General features: G+C 53.6%; 8 protein-coding genes across 8 annotated transcripts; 6 read left to right on the plus strand and 2 right to left on the minus strand.

The window, feature by feature from the left end:
• Window positions 1-58: 58 nt before the first annotated feature.
• On the plus strand, window positions 59-1,714 carry J4E83_008090 (uncharacterized protein; the record flags this gene model as incomplete). Its single annotated transcript, XM_049334987.1, has 3 exons — window positions 59-351; window positions 547-1,336; window positions 1,472-1,714. 3 exons carry the CDS (start codon window positions 59-61, stop codon window positions 1,712-1,714), a joined length of 1,326 nt encoding a protein of 441 aa, XP_049185831.1.
• Window positions 1,715-2,170: 456 nt separating this feature from the next.
• Window positions 2,171-3,347, plus strand: J4E83_008091 (uncharacterized protein; the record flags this gene model as incomplete). The annotated part of the gene is made up of 2 exons (XM_049334988.1): window positions 2,171-2,647; window positions 2,697-3,347. The coding sequence occupies 2 exons, from the start codon at window positions 2,171-2,173 to the stop codon at window positions 3,345-3,347; spliced, it is 1,128 nt and encodes a 375-aa protein (XP_049185832.1).
• A 328-nt stretch (window positions 3,348-3,675) lies between these two features.
• J4E83_008092 (uncharacterized protein) lies at window positions 3,676-5,479 on the plus strand (the record flags this gene model as incomplete). The annotated part of the gene is made up of 2 exons (XM_049334989.1): window positions 3,676-4,467; window positions 4,802-5,479. 2 exons carry the CDS (start codon window positions 3,676-3,678, stop codon window positions 5,477-5,479), a joined length of 1,470 nt encoding a protein of 489 aa, XP_049185833.1.
• Window positions 5,480-5,943: 464 nt separating this feature from the next.
• Window positions 5,944-6,748, plus strand: J4E83_008093 (uncharacterized protein; the record flags this gene model as incomplete). Its single annotated transcript, XM_049334990.1, has 2 exons — window positions 5,944-6,396; window positions 6,461-6,748. 2 exons carry the CDS (start codon window positions 5,944-5,946, stop codon window positions 6,746-6,748), a joined length of 741 nt encoding a protein of 246 aa, XP_049185834.1.
• Window positions 6,749-7,319: 571 nt separating this feature from the next.
• On the minus strand, window positions 7,320-9,746 carry J4E83_008094 (uncharacterized protein; the record flags this gene model as incomplete). Its single annotated transcript, XM_049334991.1, has 2 exons — window positions 7,320-8,562; window positions 8,617-9,746. 2 exons carry the CDS (start codon window positions 9,744-9,746, stop codon window positions 7,320-7,322), a joined length of 2,373 nt encoding a protein of 790 aa, XP_049185835.1.
• A 4,295-nt stretch (window positions 9,747-14,041) lies between these two features.
• Window positions 14,042-15,699, plus strand: J4E83_008095 (uncharacterized protein; the record flags this gene model as incomplete). The annotated part of the gene is made up of 2 exons (XM_049334992.1): window positions 14,042-14,238; window positions 14,307-15,699. The coding sequence occupies 2 exons, from the start codon at window positions 14,042-14,044 to the stop codon at window positions 15,697-15,699; spliced, it is 1,590 nt and encodes a 529-aa protein (XP_049185836.1).
• A 778-nt stretch (window positions 15,700-16,477) lies between these two features.
• On the minus strand, window positions 16,478-17,964 carry J4E83_008096 (uncharacterized protein; the record flags this gene model as incomplete). Its single annotated transcript, XM_049334993.1, has 2 exons — window positions 16,478-17,416; window positions 17,464-17,964. 2 exons carry the CDS (start codon window positions 17,962-17,964, stop codon window positions 16,478-16,480), a joined length of 1,440 nt encoding a protein of 479 aa, XP_049185837.1.
• A 1,259-nt stretch (window positions 17,965-19,223) lies between these two features.
• J4E83_008097 (uncharacterized protein) lies at window positions 19,224-21,027 on the plus strand (the record flags this gene model as incomplete). Its single annotated transcript, XM_049334994.1, has 2 exons — window positions 19,224-19,627; window positions 19,674-21,027. The coding sequence occupies 2 exons, from the start codon at window positions 19,224-19,226 to the stop codon at window positions 21,025-21,027; spliced, it is 1,758 nt and encodes a 585-aa protein (XP_049185838.1).
• Window positions 21,028-21,125: the final 98 nt, after the last annotated feature.

Here is a 21,125-nt window from a genome sequence, read left to right on the forward strand (position 1 = left end):
ACCAACCCCGCGAATCTCAACTATCCAAACCGCTGCCGGGAGGCCTCCACACACCATCATGTCCAACCAGAGCATTCTTAGAATCACCCGCGAACTCGGCGAGATCCAGCGCGGCTCCGACCTCTCCATAGCCGTTGCCTGCCGCGATATTGACGTGCGCCATGTGCGGGCGCTAATCATAGGCCCACCTGACACCCCCTACGAGTTCGGCTTCTTCGAGTTCGCTGTTAAGTTTGCGCGCGAATACCCTACTAAGGCTCCGAGTGTCACGGCTATAACTACCCATGGTGGGCGTACGCGATTCAATCCCAATATATACGCGGGCGGCAAGGTGTGCCTATCGATTCTTGGGTAAGTGAGCTTGAAGCATACGAAGGTGTATGTTCTGTCAAGAGACAAAACAAAACGTATCGAATGCCTCTAGGCTGTCTTGAAACAAAGCAAAATACGGCAGCCCTGAAGCATATGAACACGTTTATTGTGTCAAAAGACGAGACAAATCGCATCAGATACCTCCAAGGCTGAGTCTATGCTAACAGAATGCAGTACATGGCGAGGAGAACGTGGTGAAGAATGGTCGTCTGCCCAGGGCCTCGAGTCTATCCTCATCTCCATCCAGAGCCTTATGTCGAGCAACCCGTACGAGAACGAGCCTGGCTTCGAGGACGCAAATTCGGACTACGACAAGAAGAACCAGGAGGCATACGTAGACAAGATCCGACACGAGTCGCTGCGCATATCTGTCATCGATCGCCTGGAAGAATACCTAGGCATCAATTGGGGGAGGTCTGGCGTGACGGTCTACAACGCGGAAGAGGACTACCAGTCGAGCAGGGACGACGCGCCCTTTGAGCCCTTCAAGGACCTCTGCAAGCGACGCTTCCTGTGGTACTACCAATCGTATCTAGCTCGCGTGGACGAGGCAGTGAAGAAGAACAAGGATGGGGACCGCTTCGAGAAGATGCCGTTCGAGGGCCCGGGCAACGCGATGGAGGGCACATTCCAGTACACACAGCTCCGCGAGCGCCTGGTCAAGATCTTCGAGACGCTCAACAAGGAAATGGAGGCATGGGCCGCTGAGGGCATGATGGCTGTCAGCAAAGAGATGAGTATTGCCAACAACCTCCAACGCCAATATGAGCAAATCATCGAGAAGTACAAGAAGCAAGACGCCGTTACTCTGGATCTTGATCTTGTCGATAAGAACCCATTCGTATGGCAGCTTGTCCTGTTCGGGAGACCTATGACGAACCTCGACGGCGGCATGTTCCGGATTATGCTATACATTAGCCCCAAATTCCCAGAGGTTTTACCGCGTGTTAGATTTGAGGGTAACGTAGCCATCACGCGTGCTTTTTGAGATTTCTCCGCTAACTGATGTCTAGTATGTATCCGCCCGGTTCTTACATGGAGACGCTGTGGTCGAATTATCTCGCAACGTATGCCTCAGGACAAGCTGACAATTTGATAGACACCGGTTCTCTACCACCACCGCGTATCGCCCGATGGCATACTCTGCTACGATGCTGCCCGTAAGGACGATATGCGCTCACATATTGAGGCCATCATTGCGGCTATCGAGGAGGAGTCACCTGCATACGACCCACGCACACTGGTCAATCCCGAGGCTGCGAAGCTGTTCTGGGGCACTCCCGACGAAAAGAAGCTCTATAACCGTAAACTGAGGCGATCCGCACAGGATAGCGCTGAGTGAGTTTCATTAGTGGACGTTGCAACGATGTCTGCTAATAGTCGTCTAGGAACTGCTTTTAGAGATTGCGAACTAATGATCCCACGGCCGGTCTTCCTCTCGATATGACATTACATGATACCCCAAGCCCGACCTTGCGAGGTGGCTTGCATTACACGGCGTTCGTTCATCAGGGCTACGGGAACTGCATCGGTATAACGGCGTTAGTCATGAAATACGAATGATATTTTGTCTCATTGAAGTGATTTCATATGACCTGGACGTCTACATCGCTCTTGAAAATCGTGATAATTGTGCAGGGAACGGCGCTTCTGCACGCGCGAGTATGGCCGTTGAGACCCTGACATGCGGGAACCTTGAAGCTAACCCAAGCCCCCGGAAAGTGTTCCCCCGAGCGCTCTCCGCAAAACAATCCCTGATCGTCGCACCACCAATTGCACTGACACCCCATCCTCCACCATGCCGAACAACTCAGACACTATCCAATCGCTCGGAAAGGTCCTCGTCGTCGGAGGCTGCGGCTTTCTAGGAAGCCACATCGTCAGCTTGATCGTCAAGCGACACCCCCAGACACAAATCGCCGTCCTCGATCTGCGAACCAACTCGAATCGCAATGCCAGCCCGAACGTGTCCTACCACGATGGCGATATCACGGACGCCCCTGCCATGAAGGCTCTGTTCTCACAGATCAAGCCCGATGCTGTCATCCACACAGCATCTCCACACTTCGACCTGAAGCCTGAGATTCACGACAAGGTCAATGTTGGGGGTACCAAGGTCCTGCTACAGGCCGCGCAAGAGTCTGGAGTAAAGGGCTTCGTGTACACAAGCTCAGCGAGTGTCATCCTCGACCACGTAAACGATCTCGTCAACGCGGACGAGAGATGGCCGCTTGTTACTGGCGACGACCAGCCTGAGTACTACACAACCACAAAGGTAAGCATACGATCGCATTGTTATGTCTTAGAAGCTAACGATATACCAGGCATACGCCGAGACGGCCGTCCTCCAAGCGAACCGCCATCCTGAGAACTCCCCAAACTTCCTGACCTGCGCCATCCGTCCCGCTGGTATCTTCGGCGAAGGCGACGTACAACTGCTCCCTAAGATGGTTGGCGCATACCGCAAAGGACAGACCAAGTTCCAAGTTGGCGAGAATACCAACCTCTTCGACTTCACCTACGTCGAGAACGTCGCATACGGCCACGTGCTCGCTGCGATCGCGCTCCTCCATACCCACAAACGCCTACCTTCCATTCCTCTCGACAACGAGCGCATCGACGGCGAAGCCTTCCTCATCACCAACGGACAGCCCGTATACTTCTGGGACTTTGCGCGTGCGGTATGGCACGAAGCGGGCGACCGGACGCCTTTGAGCAGCGTGTGGCATCTCAGCACCGAGTTCATGTGGGCTATTGGCACGATCCTAGAGAATGTCTTTTGGCTCATGGGAAAGAAGCCTAACCTGACCAGGGCTCAGGTTAAGTACAGCAGCATGTCCAAGTACCACAGCATCAACAAGGCGAGACTGCGGTTAGGATATGAACCTCTTGTTACTTTGGATGAGGGTATCAAGAGGGGTGTACAATATATCCTGGAACAGGAGAAGAAAGCTGGGGAGAAGAAGGGTCAGTAGACTCATGCAAACATATGAGCAGAGCCTATCGAAGACGATTTATCCCATACTGCAGGTGTATAGTGTTTGTAGATAATGTAATTACATGCCCTCGACATGTTCGATGCACATGTTGAAGTAATGAAACAAGCGCTTCGCTACGATGCTCGTATTCTCAACTCAGGGAAGCTCTCGTAAATACATGCACACTGTCGTGGCCAGATGTAGCTAGAACCTCCCCAAGGCGGGACCCACTCCCGATTAAGTCAACTTCGTCGCGCGCGTAGCTCAGCGACCTCCCCAACCCCACGTTCACCCCACCCGTCACCATGGCGCGCAATCACGAAGTATGTCGCGCCCGCTACTTCCCGAGTCAGCATACGAAGCTCTCGGCCTCTCTCCTGAAACGATCAAAGACCTGATGAATCCCAAGCCTGCGCCCGAGCCTACCGAAATCCACGCGCCGAACCTCCTGCAGAGTGACGAAGACAATGCGCGCCCCATGTCGCCCAACGAAACTTCCATAACGCTATACGCCGAACTGCTGCTGCATATACGTACGGTCACGCTTTTTGCATCGCTGCGCACGAATTTCTCTCGGTCGACGGACGCGAAGCTGTCGTCTGATGGCTCTTACATCACTGTCTCTCACGAGGGCCAGTCCGCGTCAATACGCCTTCCTATCAACGTCAAAGGTGGAGGGGACGCTGCGCTTGAACTACCGTCACAGCCTCCAACGAAAGAGTTGACACTCCGTCTTCAGCTGGAAGAAAAGGAAGGAAGCGACCTTCTGGGGACACTGCAACGCGAGGACCGACAGGCCAACATTGTACCATGGGACGGCGCTTCGCTCAATGATGCAAATGATGTGGAGATAACCTGCAAGGGCTGCGACAGTATCCTTGTAGCGAAAGCAAAGATTCAACAGTGGAGAGACCTGCCTAATGAGAATTGGGCTGAGATGATGGACTTTTGGCATTGTCATAAGCCGGACGAGCATCACCTGCACGATCACACGCATGATGATGTCGTCGGTCAGAAGGGCTACGCGGCCGGTAATCGCCTGCAGGCTATGGGAGGTGTAGGATTTGTTGATCTGGCCAGCTTTCTACTGGCAGAGTCGGATTGTGAAGGCGCACAGGTAAGCTACAACCTTCTTTCAACCGTGTCGTGCGGTTCCTACATCGTCACTTCATGAGGTTGCAACATGTAGGGGCGCAAAGAAGGCGAACTCGCCTCATCAGTGGCATTCATCGTCGATACAAGCGCCCTAGATTGATAGGCTCATACACGTACTCTCGGTTCCGGTGTACCCTCTTCCCCAGGTTGATGGGTTGCCGGCGCCATCGAGTCAGCGGCCTGGCGTTTCACTGTCTCTATACCCTCAGACCCTTGGGATTGGCAGGTTTAGCCAAGGCTACATCTTACACTGTTATCTACTGTTGTCTAGTATCGCACATGCTGATATGACATAGCTCTCCCCCAACGACGAAGACCAAAACAAAGATCTCGTCCAATGCAAGCATTGCAACCACACGATCGGCGCCCAGGAACCCTCAACCGACGGCTGGCGAATACGAAAATGGGCCATCAGCATACGATCTGCAAAAACCACTCCATCGTCGCCAACTACGCATACAGTCCAGAAATGGATATCAGTCCGCCTCCTCCACCTCATCGAAAACACCGGCCTCCGCAAATTCCACATCCACACCGCTGCACCACCCGATCAATCCCATGAAACCCCCATACCCTCCCTCCTCATCTGGGTCTTCACCCCTGATCTCCTCTTCTCCTCTTCCATACCCACGCCCGGCCGCCTCGATCCTACACGCACAATGAAAGTCTTCTACCAGAAACAGACTTGGCAGGCTTTGAAGCCGGGGGAGCCTGAAAGTGCTAGTATAGAGGATGTGGAGTTTCCGGTAGATCTGTACGAGGAATTGGAGAAGGGGTTGGAGAGGAGTCAGAGGTTGTTGCCGCCCACGGCGAAGAAGTTTCAGGGGTGGGATGTTGGGCTCTTGGAGAGGTTTGAGGTGCTTGAGGCGGGGTTGGGTGATGGAAGTGGGGAAGAGGAAGGTGAGGCTGGTGCGAATGGGGTTGAGAATGGGAATGGGGTGGGCGGTGAGATACCGGAGGAGGATGTTGATTGACGTGATCAAACGGATTAATGAGTATACACATATATATGTCTTCATGGAAGTTATACTATAGCAGTCATTCGTGTTCCATCTGCTGTCTTATTTTTGTTCTTTGTTCAAATGCGTCATGCAAGACTGTCGGTCTCTGAGCGGGTGTATGGCATGACGATTGCTAGCCGGGTGAGAGCAAGCGCCTATCTCACCCGTAGCGCTTTTCCACCGCTGACCTCGCAAGGATAAAACTATGATCATTCCTCGAACTGTGCTTCCCTCTATCTTTCTCTCTCTCTCTCTTCCCGCAAGTCAGTCAAGATTCGCGTCCAATTCAACCACATCATCCATCCACCAGTACGTCTATAGTCGCCAAGATTGCTGCGATGCAGCGGCATCGTGCCACCGCCGCCGGGACTCCAGATGATCTTCTTGATGTGAGAGTCACTTCTGAGTCGACCACTTCGAGGGTCGGACAGTCTACCATGGACACTGGACTCCGACGTCTATGCCAGTCCACGCAGTCTGTGGGTCTAGAAGATCATGAAGCTACCGGGGCCTCAGAAGAAGCACCTGACATGCTGCGACTCAGCGTAGACCCAGAGAAGCTCGCCATTGCTGAAAACAATGCTGGAAACTCACCTCTCCTCCGTCTGCCAGCTGAGATCCGCAATACCATCTACGACTTGGTTCTCAGCTCTCACCGCGACTTCCACACCTTCGATATCGCTCGCCAAAAGGACATGCGGCAAAATGGTGGAAGCGAAACCACTATACAGCAGCTCGCTTTGTTGCAAGTCTGCCGCCAACTCTACACCGAAACTCACCTCATCGCCCTCAACTCCACCCCCTTCGCCTTCGGCTCCGTCACCGACTTCTCCAAATACATCGCGCAGACACTGCTCCCTCGACAAATCAGCGCTATAGCTGTGCTCAAGGTAAGTTCTGACTGTACGAAGTGCATGTGAGACATATACTGACTTCGTACTTTTACCTCTGCAGTGCCCGTTCCGCGAGATCTACTTCCCTGGCTTCGGCTTAAATTCCGCGTTCATCGGGCTCCTTCGTGACAGTCTGCGTGGGCTGAAGGTGCTGGTACTGTTTGGAGTGAGGAGTAAGGCTGTAGAGGAGGAGGCGATGCGGGTAATAGAGAGGAAGATCGCGAGGGAGATTAAAGAGGGGTGTGAGGGGCTGGAGGTCAAGGTGGAGTTGACGAGGAATGGTTTGAAGTGGCGCAAGGAGGTCGCATCGGTCTATGGCCGTGGAGAGCGGAGCTTGGGCGCAGAGTGATGAGTATCTCCGTCCCTTCATGATACTTTGCTGCGAAAAAGTCAAAAGCTGTGTACGATTAGACATGGGTTAGTCTTGCGTGCATTCAATCACCACTCAACATCTGCGAACACAAAGATCTTCCTTTCCACCGGTTTTATTTATCTATCTATCCTACACTATCTGATGATCTCTACCGCAGCCTTAAGACTCCGTAAATGGGCAGTCCGCAAAGAAGGAGAAGGGGGGAGATCAAAATCAGTCGCCAGATAAAAGAAGAAGGGGGGAAATGAAAACCCGCTCAAACAAACAAAGATACTTTGTTTTTTTGTGGAGTTTCTATTCTGTTCGAGGCGCTATCCCACACCCAGTGTGGGAAAAGAGAGAGTGAAGAGCAAGGCCGTAAATGCATGCGTGCCCGATTATATCTTCTCAATTCCTCCTCTTGTCATAACAGTCGTGAATCGCTGTTCAAAGAAACACCCAGTGTCCAGACGCCGGCTCAATGGAAAATTACTCCTTCTGTGTAAGTACAGGATGTGAAAGACGGCTATACAAGTGCCCGCTAATCGTATACAATGCAGTGCGGGAATTACTGCTGGTTCCCGAAGCCCATAAAGTTCAAATCATCCAACGTAGTGGTGGGCTCAATGTATTGGGGGTCGAACTGGCCTCCAACCTGGTTGAAGTCGGGAAAGAAGTTGGCCGTGTGGTTGAACGTCATTTGGCTGGGTGGCGCAGTGTCGAACAACGTGAAGTCCTGGCCGGGGCGACTGAAGCCTTGCATGGTCATGTCCATGTCACCGCCAAAGCCCTCATCCATGTCTGGTGAGTAGAGGGTGATGTCAGGCTGAGCCATGGGTGATAGATGTGGCAGACCGTTCATGTTGTTATTCGTCGCAAATGGCAGCGGCGCGAAGTCGAACGCTGTGCTCATTGGGGTTGGCTGCTGGTAGCCTGTGTTGAAGTTTGCGTTCAGTGCACAGGCGTTGTAGATGTCGTTGTGGTTGATGTGGGTGTCTTCTGGCGTCACAGCATCATCGAAGGATGTGGGCTCAACGGGCGAATGTCCTGACGAGTATGTGAAGTGAGAGCCATCGGTGGTGATCGAGTCACGACGGAAGTCATCTTGGTAACCGTGGGCACTCATAGCCGGCGTTCCGAAGCCATAGCAGTTAAAGTTCTCGATCATGGGCACTTGAGGCGAAGCAGCGAATGGTGTGATAGGTGTAGTCATGGTCGCCGACATGGGTGTACCGATGAAGGGCGTGAGAGGGGTAGCGGGGCTGTGCTCGCTGCCAGAAGCGCCCTTCTTGCGACCGTTGCTCTTGGAGCGAACATATTCCCAGCCATGAGCCTTCTCCATGTGCTGCTTGCAGTTGGACTCGCGCTTCGAAGCGTACGTGCATGGGTGGTAGAGACACTTGTACTGAGCAGGGGCAGCAGAGTGCTTGTCGTTCATGTGCCTATCACGCTCCTTCTCAGTCGGCCAGCCGAGTTCGAAGTACTTGCAGTTCTTCTCGTCGCACTTCCATGGGCGAGAGTGAGTCTTCTCGTGCTTGGTCAGGTCGCATGGTCGCTTGAACTCCTTCTTGCAGTCACGGCAAGTGTGCATCACGTCTCCGGGTTTCTCGGACTTCCGTCGTCGCGCCATGGATCGGGTTACTTCGTCCTCGTCCATGCTGTCCTCGTCGGCGTCCGACAGACGACGCTTGATCCTGAAGGCGTTCGAGGCATCCACTGACATGGGGATGACGTTACCGTTCTTCTCCCGGACGAGCTCGACAGGACGGCCGTTGTGGCTGATGCCACCGCGGAGGGTGATCTTCTCATCGCTATGGAGTTTTTGATTAGCGCGGGCGAATAAAAAGTCGGCGGCGCGGTCATACCGTGAGTAATCCATCTCGTCCAGATCCTCACCCTTGGTTTCTTTTTCTCTTGTAGCAGCCATGATTGAAGCGTATCGTCTAATCTGTTCCATCAAATCGAGGAAGTAGCCGTCAGTATAAGGGCGGTCGGTTGGTAGTCGCTGGTCTTGTTCGGAGATGTACTGGACGGTCGTAGCCAAGAGTTGGATTGATCGTTGGCAAAAGCGGAAGTACGAGTCCGGGGAAGCCGACAGCTCCTTTAAGCCACGAAAAATGCAATAAGCTTCTGCACTTTGAGAAAGACAATGGGTGATTCCACTTACGGGTGCGAGGAAGACGAGGGTCTTCTCGAGGTCACGGAGGTTGCGGATGTTCTTCTCACCTATGCGTCGAGGCACGTCCTTGACGAGGGAGTGGAAGTCCTTGAGAGACTCCTCGGCGAGAATGGGCTTGATGATGTAGTCGTGGATCTGCTTGCACGTGTGCTCGCCGAGCACGTCCTCTTCTGAAAAGGTGAGCGATGAGAAGGACCTGGTGACAGCCGAATGCGTCGAGCTGATAGAAGTGCTGATGGAGTCACGGACGCTCGAGCGCTGGGAGCGAATCTCGTCTTTATATATGTTAGTATGTGGGGCGTTCTCATCCAAGACGGGTGGCTGCAGTGACTCCTTACCGTATTTCGATCCACTGATGCTGGAACCCAGACCGCTGTCAGAAGCGTGGTCGTGGGGGCTGCGTGCAACTGCAGTAGGCTTTGGGTCAATGTCCATTGGGGTGTGATCCAATGGGGCGCTGTCGAGGACAAAGCTCGGGACAGGAAGAACCTCCGGATCGTTGAGAAGGTCGCAGCCGGTAACAGCGCTCTTATGGCCAGCGACCCTCGCCTCGAAGTCTTTGAGAAGGTTGGTGACGCGACGCACGTTAGGGTCCTGAATGGAGTCGTTGACTAGCTCTTCCAGCCGGTCAGTGTTGGTAGGCGAGCGGCGGGGCATGCAGAATCGGTCCACCTCGCAGATGTCGGACGAGATATGGGTTGGCGACGAGAAAGTGCCGCTCTTCCTTAGCTGCATGCCATGGGTGCTCAGAGGGGATGCGGAACCCTTAAGAGGACGGCGGCGGGGATGACGGTTCTGGTCGTGGGGTGCAGACATGTTGAGTATGACTGGTCGTCGTACCGGTTGAAGTGGGAAAGGCGGCCTCAGGTGAGTCACGGACTGCACAGTTCCCCAAGCCCGGCGATCCAAAGAGACCAAGTGTGAGTGGTTATCAGAGCCCAGATCACGTTTTCATTGACCGGGGATAGTGGAACCTTTGCGGCCGCGGACGCTAGCAGCTGATAGGCTAGGGTGATGATGGTGATGCAGCGGGCGAGGAAAGGGCGCTGAGTCCTTTGGTCTGGTGTCGGAGGAGACGTGCAGGTATATAGGAAGGCGCAGCACGTGGAGTAAGACGGGCGGCGAGCGGCAAAAGAGGCACAAGGGCGGCGGGTCTGCGGTGCAAAAAGAGGACGGGGAGGGAGGCCTGAGAGATTAGGATTTGAAGCAAGAAGAGATCTCGAGCAGCGCGGGCTGGGGGGATAGGTGGTTCAAGAGGGAAGGAACGGGTTGTCGTCGCTTCCTCCAGTAAGTGGAGTTCAACTCCAGGCAGCAGTGCACGGACATCTGACGTTCCGCGCAGTCAGCCCCTGCTCGGATCCTGAATACGAGCTGCATACCATTATTCGCCCATTTGCACAATAGCAGCCATCCGTCTTCTATGTGTCTCTGCCGTGTCTGTTGCTGCGGGAGGTGATTGCGAGAGTTATTTCATCCCTCACCGCAATCCTACTGTGGTAAAAGACACTGAACCGCGAGAATTGTGCTCCATCCAGCGGTGACAAGACCCTGGCCAGAAACCGGTCAACCCCAAGAAGCGCAGGAACGGCTGCTAGTGCACGCGTATCATTGGTGAATGGCGTCAGGCGCCCTATGGGTGGAGGCTTTGAAGGGCGGCAGGGCTGTGCATGGATGAAGCGACTTCGCCATCCTCACCACTTCTGGTGGATCAGCTGCTAAACACAACTAACACGTCGCTACTGATAAACCCGCCGTCCCCGCTCCCTGGAATTGCACATTTGCGCACGCCGTCCTACCCGCTTTTTCCGTCGCTGCGCAATTGCACCGTGTCCTGATGTTCTGGATGTCGGCCCATACGTATGCCGCATCCTTCGATTGGGCGAGTCGCGCAGGACGCCTTTTCACCGGAATCGTGGGGGCCAAAAACACGTCGTCAACCTGCATGTGATTTATAGGGCTGCGCATGCAGGGCGGAGAGATGTTGATATTGAGGGAGTCACACATATAAGACCCATGGCGGGGTACTCCGGGACTAAGTATAGGCTTGTTGGTTGTCTCACTCTCTACGCAGGTCGCCCCAGACGTTGGATGCACCCTTTCTCACGACTCGCTGCGGACAAAAGCCGGATATTTAAGGGCGGACATATCTCTCACCGATTACGTCGCAATGACTAGCATTCGAAATGTCTGTTCCTACCGCAAGCTACTCCGTCCATCTCAGACTTCACTACACTGCCTTCCTTTTGCAAAAGCATGCACCGATGACTCGTCAGATCGCTCTACACTCATACTCCGATCTCATGGGCCGCCGGCTTCAAATTTTCATCCTTCTTTCTTCCAAACTACGACACTGTCGCAACTTCACTGCTACGACAGACATCTCTAGAGTCTCCAACGCGACTCTATACCTAGTACAACACACTACCAAATATCACGTGTCTTAAAGTGCTGTCACGCCCCTCTAGCCAAATTTATGCAGCATCCTGGTCGCCGGCATCACGTACCAGTAATAAAAGCTGTTCGCTATCATGATCATTTATGCTAATTCCTCAGCCACCTCCAAGGGAAAGTTTGAACACCTGTCTAGCTACAGAGAATGGTAGAAGTGAAGAAGCTAGAACTTGAAATTACGTGAAGATTTTGATATCTTTCGTTTCTATACTAATGTAGACAGCAGGCGGCATCGCATCCACTCAGTTCCTTGCATGTATAAGGTGTTCACGACACGATACTAGTAGGTCGGTACAGTAATCCGGAGACCCACCCCACCGGCGCGCAGAGATCTGTCTAACCAGTATCTCCAAATCCAACAATCTCGTTGTCTCATCCGAAATGTTCCATCTGCGCAAGGTCATAATCCTACAAACTTCCCTCACAACCCAGCCCTTTCCGTTCCAATCTTTGAATTCGCCTCGCCGTGCTCTTTCAACCTCTTCAGTACGCGGCTGTCGCATCTTTCGGTTTGTAGTGTATGCATCTTTGTAATCTCTCTTGCGCATCAGAAAATCGTTTGTGTTAAATCCAAACTGCTCCATCGTAAAGTCTGCAATGTATTCCGCTCCGGTTTGCATTCTGATATTGAAGACGCTGTGGCGAACAAATGGATCTGGCTGTTCCCCTTCCAAATGATGGACAATGACAGGTTTTACTTGGACGGCAAGCCAAGTTATCGTCGCTCCAATTTTTTTAAATGCAGGCTCGAGATAGATGAGAAAGAGTTGAATGCTGAAGTCGCAGTGGTTGTACTTGTTGCGCGCTAGCCGGTCTAGAAGGGATACGCCCGGAGGATGGGCATGGGGTCCAATGCCATATACTAACCTTCGATTGCTATCTCGAACTGGGACTTCGGTAATGATGAAAGGTCTGTTCCATCCTGTTGGCACCCAAGAAACGTGGTAAACAGAAGGTCTGCGCTCGTACTCCAGTACTAGATTGAATATATGCCAATATAGCAAGAGTATCGATCGAATGCGATAGTATTCGTCCACTGATTGGCATGTCCACGGTAGTGTGGTTATAAATCTCGTTGCCGTTGGAAAGTGTTGTAGAGATGTTGGAGGTGCGTGATGTTTTGCCAATAAGGGGGGCCTTGGGGATGCTGGAGGTGTGGGAGGTTCTGTTGGCTCTGATGATATCACGCTGTCCTGACGGGGGCAGGAGAAGGTGGGAGTTGGAGGAGGTGTCGGCTCTGATGATATTACGCTGCCCTGGCGACGACAAGGGGAGCTGGCAGTTTGAGAAACCTTGCGCGTGTAGGTATCATCCAACATCGGACGGGACGAAGTGGACATGATGGCTGCTCTCACCAGTGTGGAGTTATTGATGCACTAGAGAAGACAATCTCATACAATATATATACTACGTAGATTTTGAATACTATAGTGGGATACCATGAGCGTCGTGGATCTACGTCGAACCGTGGACGGCACCGTACAATCGCCCAATACGCTCTTTTCACTGTCAAATCCAACACTGCATCTGAGTACAGGAAAAAATCTACCTAGCTATAGAGCGAAAAGCCTTTTCGCTGTATTCTCGGGCACACACCGTCCATCCTGTGGTCCCGCGATCACGCTTCGCAAAGGTGTTACCAACTCGAATAGCTCGCTTAAAGGCACTACCAGCCATTTGAACTAGACGAATTCGGTATTCTCCATACCGCAGGTCTTTGGCTGGTGGTCGCTCTATACTCCGCCGTGGTAATCATGAGATTGCTCGGAGATTAGATCGCGCCGCAGTACGTCTGGGCCGTGATACGCGGGCCAGAGACAGGTAGAGATCTTGACACGCATATCGGCTGATGCTTTACGTTAGTTCTGGTATATGTAGCGTCGAGTCCAATACATAGATACGCGTACCATGGTAGTGCGATGGATGCAGGTGCTGTTACCTTTCCCCACGATCCTATCGGTGCGCGACAGACCTCCGCCAACGCTGTTGCAACTACATCCCAGCACCATGTTCGGCCAACTACCTAGGTATCCTCCAAACCAAGCAAAAGCTCAATTTCGCGTGTGGATGACAACATGCAGATAAACCGCGGGACGCGGCTCCTGAAACCTCCCGAGGTCCATTATGGATTTCGCGCACAACATTGCTTCAGGCAAAGAATCGCAGTCGTCGCCAAAAACCAACGTCGAAGCCATGACCGCGAAAGAGGGGAGCTATTATGGGAACATGCAGGTTTCCCGCGCGCAGTGGATCAGGAGAACCACCATGTGACATCAGCGTGCTCCGCGTTAAGCGACTTGACCCTGAAGGTACTAGCGCCCAAACTCTGGGAACAGCCAACGCCAATGAGACGCCGGGCAGTATAGTTCCGTTTCATGAGCCCCGTCGAGCTCAAACCCCTCGCGATGCCGTTGCCGCCGTCGTCGTTCTGACTGTTCAACCCTCTCTCTTTCCGAGGCGAGTCTTTGTCGCTCTCGTCTTTCTTGTCGCTCTCTCTCGCTGCTTATCCTTAGGTCTCTCGCGGCCGTTACAATCTCTCCATAGGTTCACGCTGGTTCGTGCCTACACGCTCACTCCCCTCGCGGTCACATCGCGTTATCGCGCATTCGAAGCGTTCGCAAACGAGTTTTTCGGGTCGATTATTTGAGTTTTCTTGCAAGATGTTGGGTTTTCACAGAAGAACGAGGTCTTTAATACCGGTTAAGGATTTGGGCAAATATGATGAGGTTGCTATGGTCGAAGAAGAGGAAGAGCGGGATGTAGAGGAAGAGATGGAGAGTCACAACGCGCCAGACGGTGCCGATAAGTCGCGGCGGACGCAATTGATGCTGGTGTACCTCATCTTCCTTGCTGAGGCGTAAGTTCTACTATACATCTCATATGAGATGACCCGTTTCTTCCGGCTTGTGCTGACTTTGGGTGTAGCATCATGGCATCAAGTCTTCAACCACAACTTCAAATGCTCCTCTCGTCCTCCGACTACTGCGGCACCCTCTCTTCATCCTACCTCCGAAGCATACTCGACTGCGCATACGCATTTGGTGGAACAACGGGTCTATTTTGGGGATACCTCGCCGACCGCATGGGAAGACGGCGCGTTACGCTCATCGGGCTCTGGAGCATGTTTGCATGCTGCCTGAGCATGGGGTTCGCGACCAGTCTTGTCAGCTGCACAATCTTCCGCTTCGTCGCTGGCATGGTCAGCTCGGCGATCGTATGCACAACCCTGACCATGATTGGAGACTTAAGCACATCGGCAGAGGAGAGGGCCAAGAACGTCGCCCGGCTGCCTACTATTTCCCTCGGTGGCTCCATGGGCCCAATCATGCAACTCATGGTATCGGAGAGCCTGCAAGCATACAACATGGTCTGGCAAGACTACCCAACACTGGGCTCTGAGCTAGCCTGCGGGGCCGTACTCTTCGGCATCGCGCTCACGGCGAGCGTCTGCCTCAAGGAAACGCTTCCCCACCACAACGACCGCTCAGCAGACCCCGTCGACATGGACTGCGAAAAGGCCGCTTTCCTCCGCCGCGACTCAGAAGACACCAACGTCACTCTCGTCGACTTTGCTCGTCCCGATCCCATCACTATCTCGCAATTCCTCCAGGCTCCTTCCCTCATGGTCCTCCTATCCTCCTTCTGCCTTCTCTCGCTCCACGCCTCGACCTTCGACGTCGTCCTCCCCCACCTCGGCCACAGCAGCACAGACCAAGGCGGCATGGGCATCTCCTGCGAATGGCTCAGCATCGTCGTCCTCTGCGTCCGCGGTATGGCCGGCATGGTACTCTTCTACGCCATCCCCTACGCAACCGAGAAGTACGGCCTCGTCAAGCTCTACCGTTCCGTCTCCGCCATGCTCCCCGCAACCTACGTCCTCACCCCCATCCTCGCCATCGTAGTCACCTGCTCCGGTCTCGAGCCCGTCATCTCCACCTTCTCCATCTTCGCCCAACACCTCCTCACCGGCGGCGCAAACGTCGTCGTCTCCCTCCTCGTCCTCAACACTACACCCGATGCCTTCTCCGCCGGCACCGTCGTCGGCATGATGCAAATCGCCAGTCTGTTCAAGGCTTTCGCTGTTGCTGTTAGTGGAACAAGCTACTACTTCAGCGACGATCTCAGCGTGCAAACAACAAACTTCGCGCTGTGGACTTGCCTCGCGCTCTTCGGTATCGTCGGTGCAGGTCTCGCGTGGTTCGTCCGCGAGAGACCGAGTGTTGAGAAGGATTTCCCCAGCGAGGTTCTCTGCTGGGAGACTTGCTTCGATGCTGATGCTGAGAAGCAGTTTAGTCTGGAGGATGTCCAGGAGGTTTGATTGATACCATCGATATCATCGACCTTGGGATATTTTTATCATCATCTGTCCGTTGTATGTCTTGATGTACCAATAGCGCGTCGACATTGCGTGTTTTTCCTATTCTTTCGTTTGTCTGTCGCATGTTTTGCTGTTTATCCATCGGTCTCCTTGTGTTTGGGTTCCGAACTCTGCTTCTTGGGTTGTATGAGTATATAAGCAAAACATCGTATTCTGGCTCGTGAGCCAGCCGTCTGCCTTGATAAAACTTTCACAATTTGCAAATGTGATTTGATCAGTTCAACAGTGATCCTCCGCGCGCCTGCACATGCAGCATAGACAAAAAGACCGAAAGGTACAGAAACCCTTGGGTTGCTGGGTTGAACGGCTCTGAGGGTCACATATTCTCGCGCTCTTAAGTTGGCAATGCTGGAAGCGATGACAAGGTATAACATCTCGCTGTTAAACGTGCTCAAATGTCACAACTTGTTAGAAAGGTTGGAGAGCTACATGTCAAGAATGGCATTTCACGACATCAAGCACCAAATTGAAAGAAGTTTTTGAAATGCGATCGTTGTACTATCGACGAACAAGATGCCACGACGGGCCTACATCAAACCGAGTGATTGAGTATCTCTAATCAAACAACTTTTACCCATGAACGCCATACCCGAAGGCCGAAAACCAGATCCGATGATCATATCACATCATATCGTACGGCAGCTCCATTACTTACTCTCCGAGATGATCAAAGCAGATACACGAAAGGATGTGAAAGGCGATGACTCAAACGAGACGCTTAGTCGAAGCTCTTCTTCTGTCCCTGGAAGTCGCCGAAGCCACCACGGTTGAATGAACCACCGCGGCCGCCACGGTCACCGCCACGGCCACGGCCGCCTCCGCGACCACCACCGAAGCCACGGCCTCCGCCACGACCACCGCGGTCGCCGAAGCCACCACGGCCGCCGCCACGTCCACCGCGACCACCACCACGGCCACCACCGAAGCCACCGCCGCCACCGTTGTCCTCACGAGGTTGAGCGTAATCGATGCGGATGGCACGGCCACCGATGTCCTGGCCGTTCAAAGCCTCAAGAGCGGCAGTAGCCTCCTCCTGGGAACCGAAGTCGACGTATCCGAAACCCTTGAGGGAGCCGGTGTCACGGTCGGTGGGAAGAGAGACACGGGTGATGTTACCGTACTCCTGGAAGACCTCCTGGATGCTCTCGTTGGAGCACTCGAATGAGACGTTGCCGAGGAAGAGGGTGCTGCTGGGAGGGCTGCGCTTGTCACCGTACTTGTTGGCACGGGCACCGTTGGCATCGGGCTTAGCGCGGGGGGTGCTGAAGTCGACGTTGAGCTGACGGCCGTCAAGCTCGTACTCGTGCATCTCCTTCTGTGCCTTGGCGGCGTCGGCAGCGTTGGCGAACTCGACGTAACCGAAACCCTTAGCACGGCCAGTCTCGCGGTCGGTGATGACACGGCAGCCAACAATCTCACCGAAGCCCTCGAACTCGCGGCGGAGCCAGTCCTCGTCGATGTTCCAGCTCATGTTGCCAACGAAGAGGTTCTTGATACCCTCCTCAGCGGCGGGCTCCTCAGTCTTGGTCTTCTTGACAGCGGGGGCAGCGGCCTCCTCAGCCTTGCGCTTCTTGGAGGGAGCCTCCTCGCTCTCGGAAGCGGAGGAGTCGTCGGAGTCGGCGTCAGAGGAATCGTCAGAGTCGGAGGTGGAGGTGGCCTGTCAAAGTTAATCTACGTTGAGTGATGGGAAGATGGTGAACTAACCTCAGCCTTAGCGGCGGGCTTCTCATCCTCAGACTCGCTGCTGGAGTCGCTGTCGGAGTCGCTGGACTCAGCCTTGGCTGCGGCCTTCTTTACACCGTTGGCCTTGGCCTTGGGAGCAGGCTTCTCATCCTCGCTGCTGTCGCTGTCGCTGTCTTCCTCGCTGCTGTCGGAAGAGTCAGAATCGGAGTCGGCCTTAGCAGCGGCCTTAGGAGCAGCCTTGGCAGGAGTCTTCTTCTGCTCGACCTCCTCCTCGCTACTGCTCTCAGAGGATTCTTCGCTGTCGCTCTCGCTCTCAGACGAAGAATCAGACTCGGGCTCTGGGGTAGGAGCCTTCTTCGACTTCTTCTTGTCCTTGACGTTGGAAGCAACTGACTTGGCAATGTCCTTGCTCTTCGACTTGGGAGTAGCAGCGGGCTTGGTGACGCGACCAGCCTTGACGCTCGCGAGCTCAGACTTCTTCTCCTTCTTGGACGACTTGTCCGCGACCTTGGTCTTGCCCATTTTGATGATAGGTAACTAGATCTACAACGTATTAGTATTGTGAAACGTGCGACGAGAGCGCCGATAATGCGCGACAGAAAAAGGAAAGAGAGGAGCCTACGGCATGAAGCCGTCGCTCGGGCGCTGATGCCAAAAGGTCATCGTATGCGCCAGCCTGCTGGTCTGATTGTCTCAAATTGCGAAAAGCCCACTGGTATCTCTCGAGACCGCACGAAGCGGGTATCCCTCAAGCCCACGGAAAGCCCACAAGAGCCCACAGATACCGAGCTTCAAGGCATGTGTTCCCACAAGCGCCGAGAAGACGGAAGATTAACCCTCATAGTAGCAAAAAGCCCTCAGGATGATCTTGCCTTGCCCTGACGAGCGGCAGGCGTGCCCTCTGTAATGTGTGTTAAGGAAAAGCCAAACGTTGCCCACTGACTTGTAATTTGATCTGGTACTGGATGTTGCCCTCAGTAGCCCACTTGAGAATCGCGAAAGCCCTCAGTGTTGATTTCGAACGGTGAAAGTTCGAAAGAAGTTGTGAAGAAGGTTGATGGTAGGTAGATGCAAATGGCTGGGAGCGCGCAGTTTATGTAGCGGAAGGATCAGCATCGAACTTTTCAGCGGATCCGGGGCCCGAGCGCGGCGCTAGGAACGCGTTTTCTTGAGGTACGCTAGATTCGCCCCACGCGAACTCCATCCAACGGCGACGGCGGTATTTCCCTCAGAGATCTCAGGGTCTCGAGATGACTGGGATTTATTGGAATGGAAAGTAGATGGAATGACTCTTGTGCGGAAATGCTAGGAATTCCACCCACTCAAACTTTCCTCCGGTACCTAGGTATGTCCTACCTACTTAGAGGAGTTCAACCCTGCACGAAATTTTATTAGAGAACACACAAGGTCTGCACAGCAGCAAAATGGATCAACCTCAGATAGAATGTTTGCCGAGGTTGCCCACTGTGCCCTCATAATGGTGCTCACAGCAGCTTGATCATGCCGTAACCAATATGTGATCTCGGCAGCATCAGTTGCCTACAAACGTGATATGTACGTTACGGCTCCATCACGAACCAAAGCTACAGCGCAGCTAGTCTAGGCAATAGCCTGGACCAAGAGCGCTGACTCTTCTTCGTCCGAAGAGATCTGGGTATCGAGCTCTTCAAGGGCTCAAATGCAGGGCACAAGCTAGCGCAGAAGCGGTAAAGCGTAGAATCTCCGCCACGAGTCCTCGATTCCGTCCGGGCCCTCACCAAGCTCACCTAGGCAGCTCCAACATGGCATCTCCGGCAGCCCATAAACCGCGACGGCGGCGAAACATTGGAGAGGGCTCTCTCGCTCAGGTCGCACACGGCACGCTCGATCTCGACCATTCGACTAACGCACGGAAGCCCGCGTTTCCTCTCGTCGCGTTTCTCTGGCCAGCTAAGGGCACCGTCTCGCAATGGGTCACGATACCCCTCATCCTGATGGCAGTTGGCCTGTTCAGGTGGACTGTCAGTTTGTGGGGCTATTCTGGATTTCAGTCACCGCCAATGCACGGTGACTTTGAGGCCCAGCGGCATTGGATGGAAATCACCAAACACCTACCCGTGTCAAAATGGTACTTTTATGACTTGCAGTGGTGGGGATTGGATTACCCACCTTTGACTGCTTATCATAGCTGGATTCTGGGTGTCATGTATGTTGGAGCATTGGATATCAAATACAAGTTCTAATCGTTGCAGTGGTTCTGCTATCAACTCCAAATGGTTCGCCCTGGACGAGTCGCGGGCGCTCGATGACCCTTCCCTCAAGATATACATGCGAGCCACCGTCTTCGTATCCGAATATCTCATTTACGTTCCCGCGACGATCATCTTCCTCCGCCGATATTCGAGACTAGAGGGTGTCAACATTTGGGAGTCGTCGATTGCGCTGGTCGCTATCCTGATGCAACCGGGGACGATCTTGATCGACCATGGGCATTTCCAATACAATACGGTCATGCTTGGTTTCGCAGTCGCAACACTGTCGAGCATGATCGCCGGAAGGCCGCTGTGGGGATGTGTCTTCTTCGTCGGTGCGCTTGGATTCAAACAGATGGCATTGTTCTATGCGCCTGCGGTATTCGCATACCTGCTGGGTATATGCCTCTTCCCCAGGATCAACATCGTGCGGTTCCTTGCGATCGCGCTGACTACCGTGGCCGCATTTGCCGTGCTATTTCTGCCGTTCTTGATGGGTGTCGCATACGACAGATATACCCGCTTCAATTACGATGCATTGGAGATGCCCCCGCTGCTGACCTTGAGATGGTTCATGACGCCGTGGAATATGAACGCCTGGTACTACCCATACGTTCTGGAGATGGGACAGGCGATCCACCGCATCTTTCCCTTCTCTCGTGGGTTGTTCGAGGACAAGGTTGCCAATATCTGGTGCACTATCCATACTTTCCACAAGCTTCATCGCTATCCGATCGAGCTACTTCAGCGTCTCGCGCTACTCGCCACGACCGCTGCGATTCTGCCGCCATGTCTGATCATCTTTGTCAAACCTAAGAAGCAGCTTCTTCCACTGGCGTTTGCGGCGGTATCCTGGGGCTTCTTCCTCTGTTCATACCAGGTGCACGAGAAGAACGTCTTGCTTCCGCTTCTGCCGATGACACTGCTCCTCAGCGGAAAGGATGGCTTGCTACCTTCCACCCGCGCGTGGGTTGGTCTCGCGAACATGCTCGGCGTTTGGACAATGTTTCCGCTACTCAAAAGAGACGAGCTACGGGTTCCGTACTTTGTCATATCCCTCTTGTGGGCCTATCTTCTCGGTCTCCCCCCAGTTTCTTTCTCTGCCTACCACGAAGGCAGCCGGGGCGGACTGAATATATTCAGCAAAATCCTCCACCTCAACATATACCTGGCCATGATTGGATGGCACGTTGCGGAGGCCTTTTACCCTCCCTCAGCCGACAAACCGGACCTCTGGGTTGTCGCGAATGCGATTGTTGGGACGGGTGGCTTTGGTATTTGCTACCTGTGGTGCTTGTGGCGACTTGTTGTCAAGAGTGAGTTGTTTGGAGCAGAAAAGAGCAAGACGCAGTAAAAGATTGGTGGATGTTCGTTGGTGCGCTTCAGCACTTCTTCAAGATACCCAGGTAGATCATGGAGGGAAGATTTTGGTTCCTCATGTATAGTATTGTA

This window comes from Alternaria metachromatica, assembly GCF_023757995.1.
Source record: "Alternaria metachromatica strain BMP 0045 chromosome Unknown scaffold_22, whole genome shotgun sequence".
NCBI lineage: Eukaryota > Fungi > Ascomycota > Dothideomycetes > Pleosporales > Pleosporaceae > Alternaria > Alternaria metachromatica.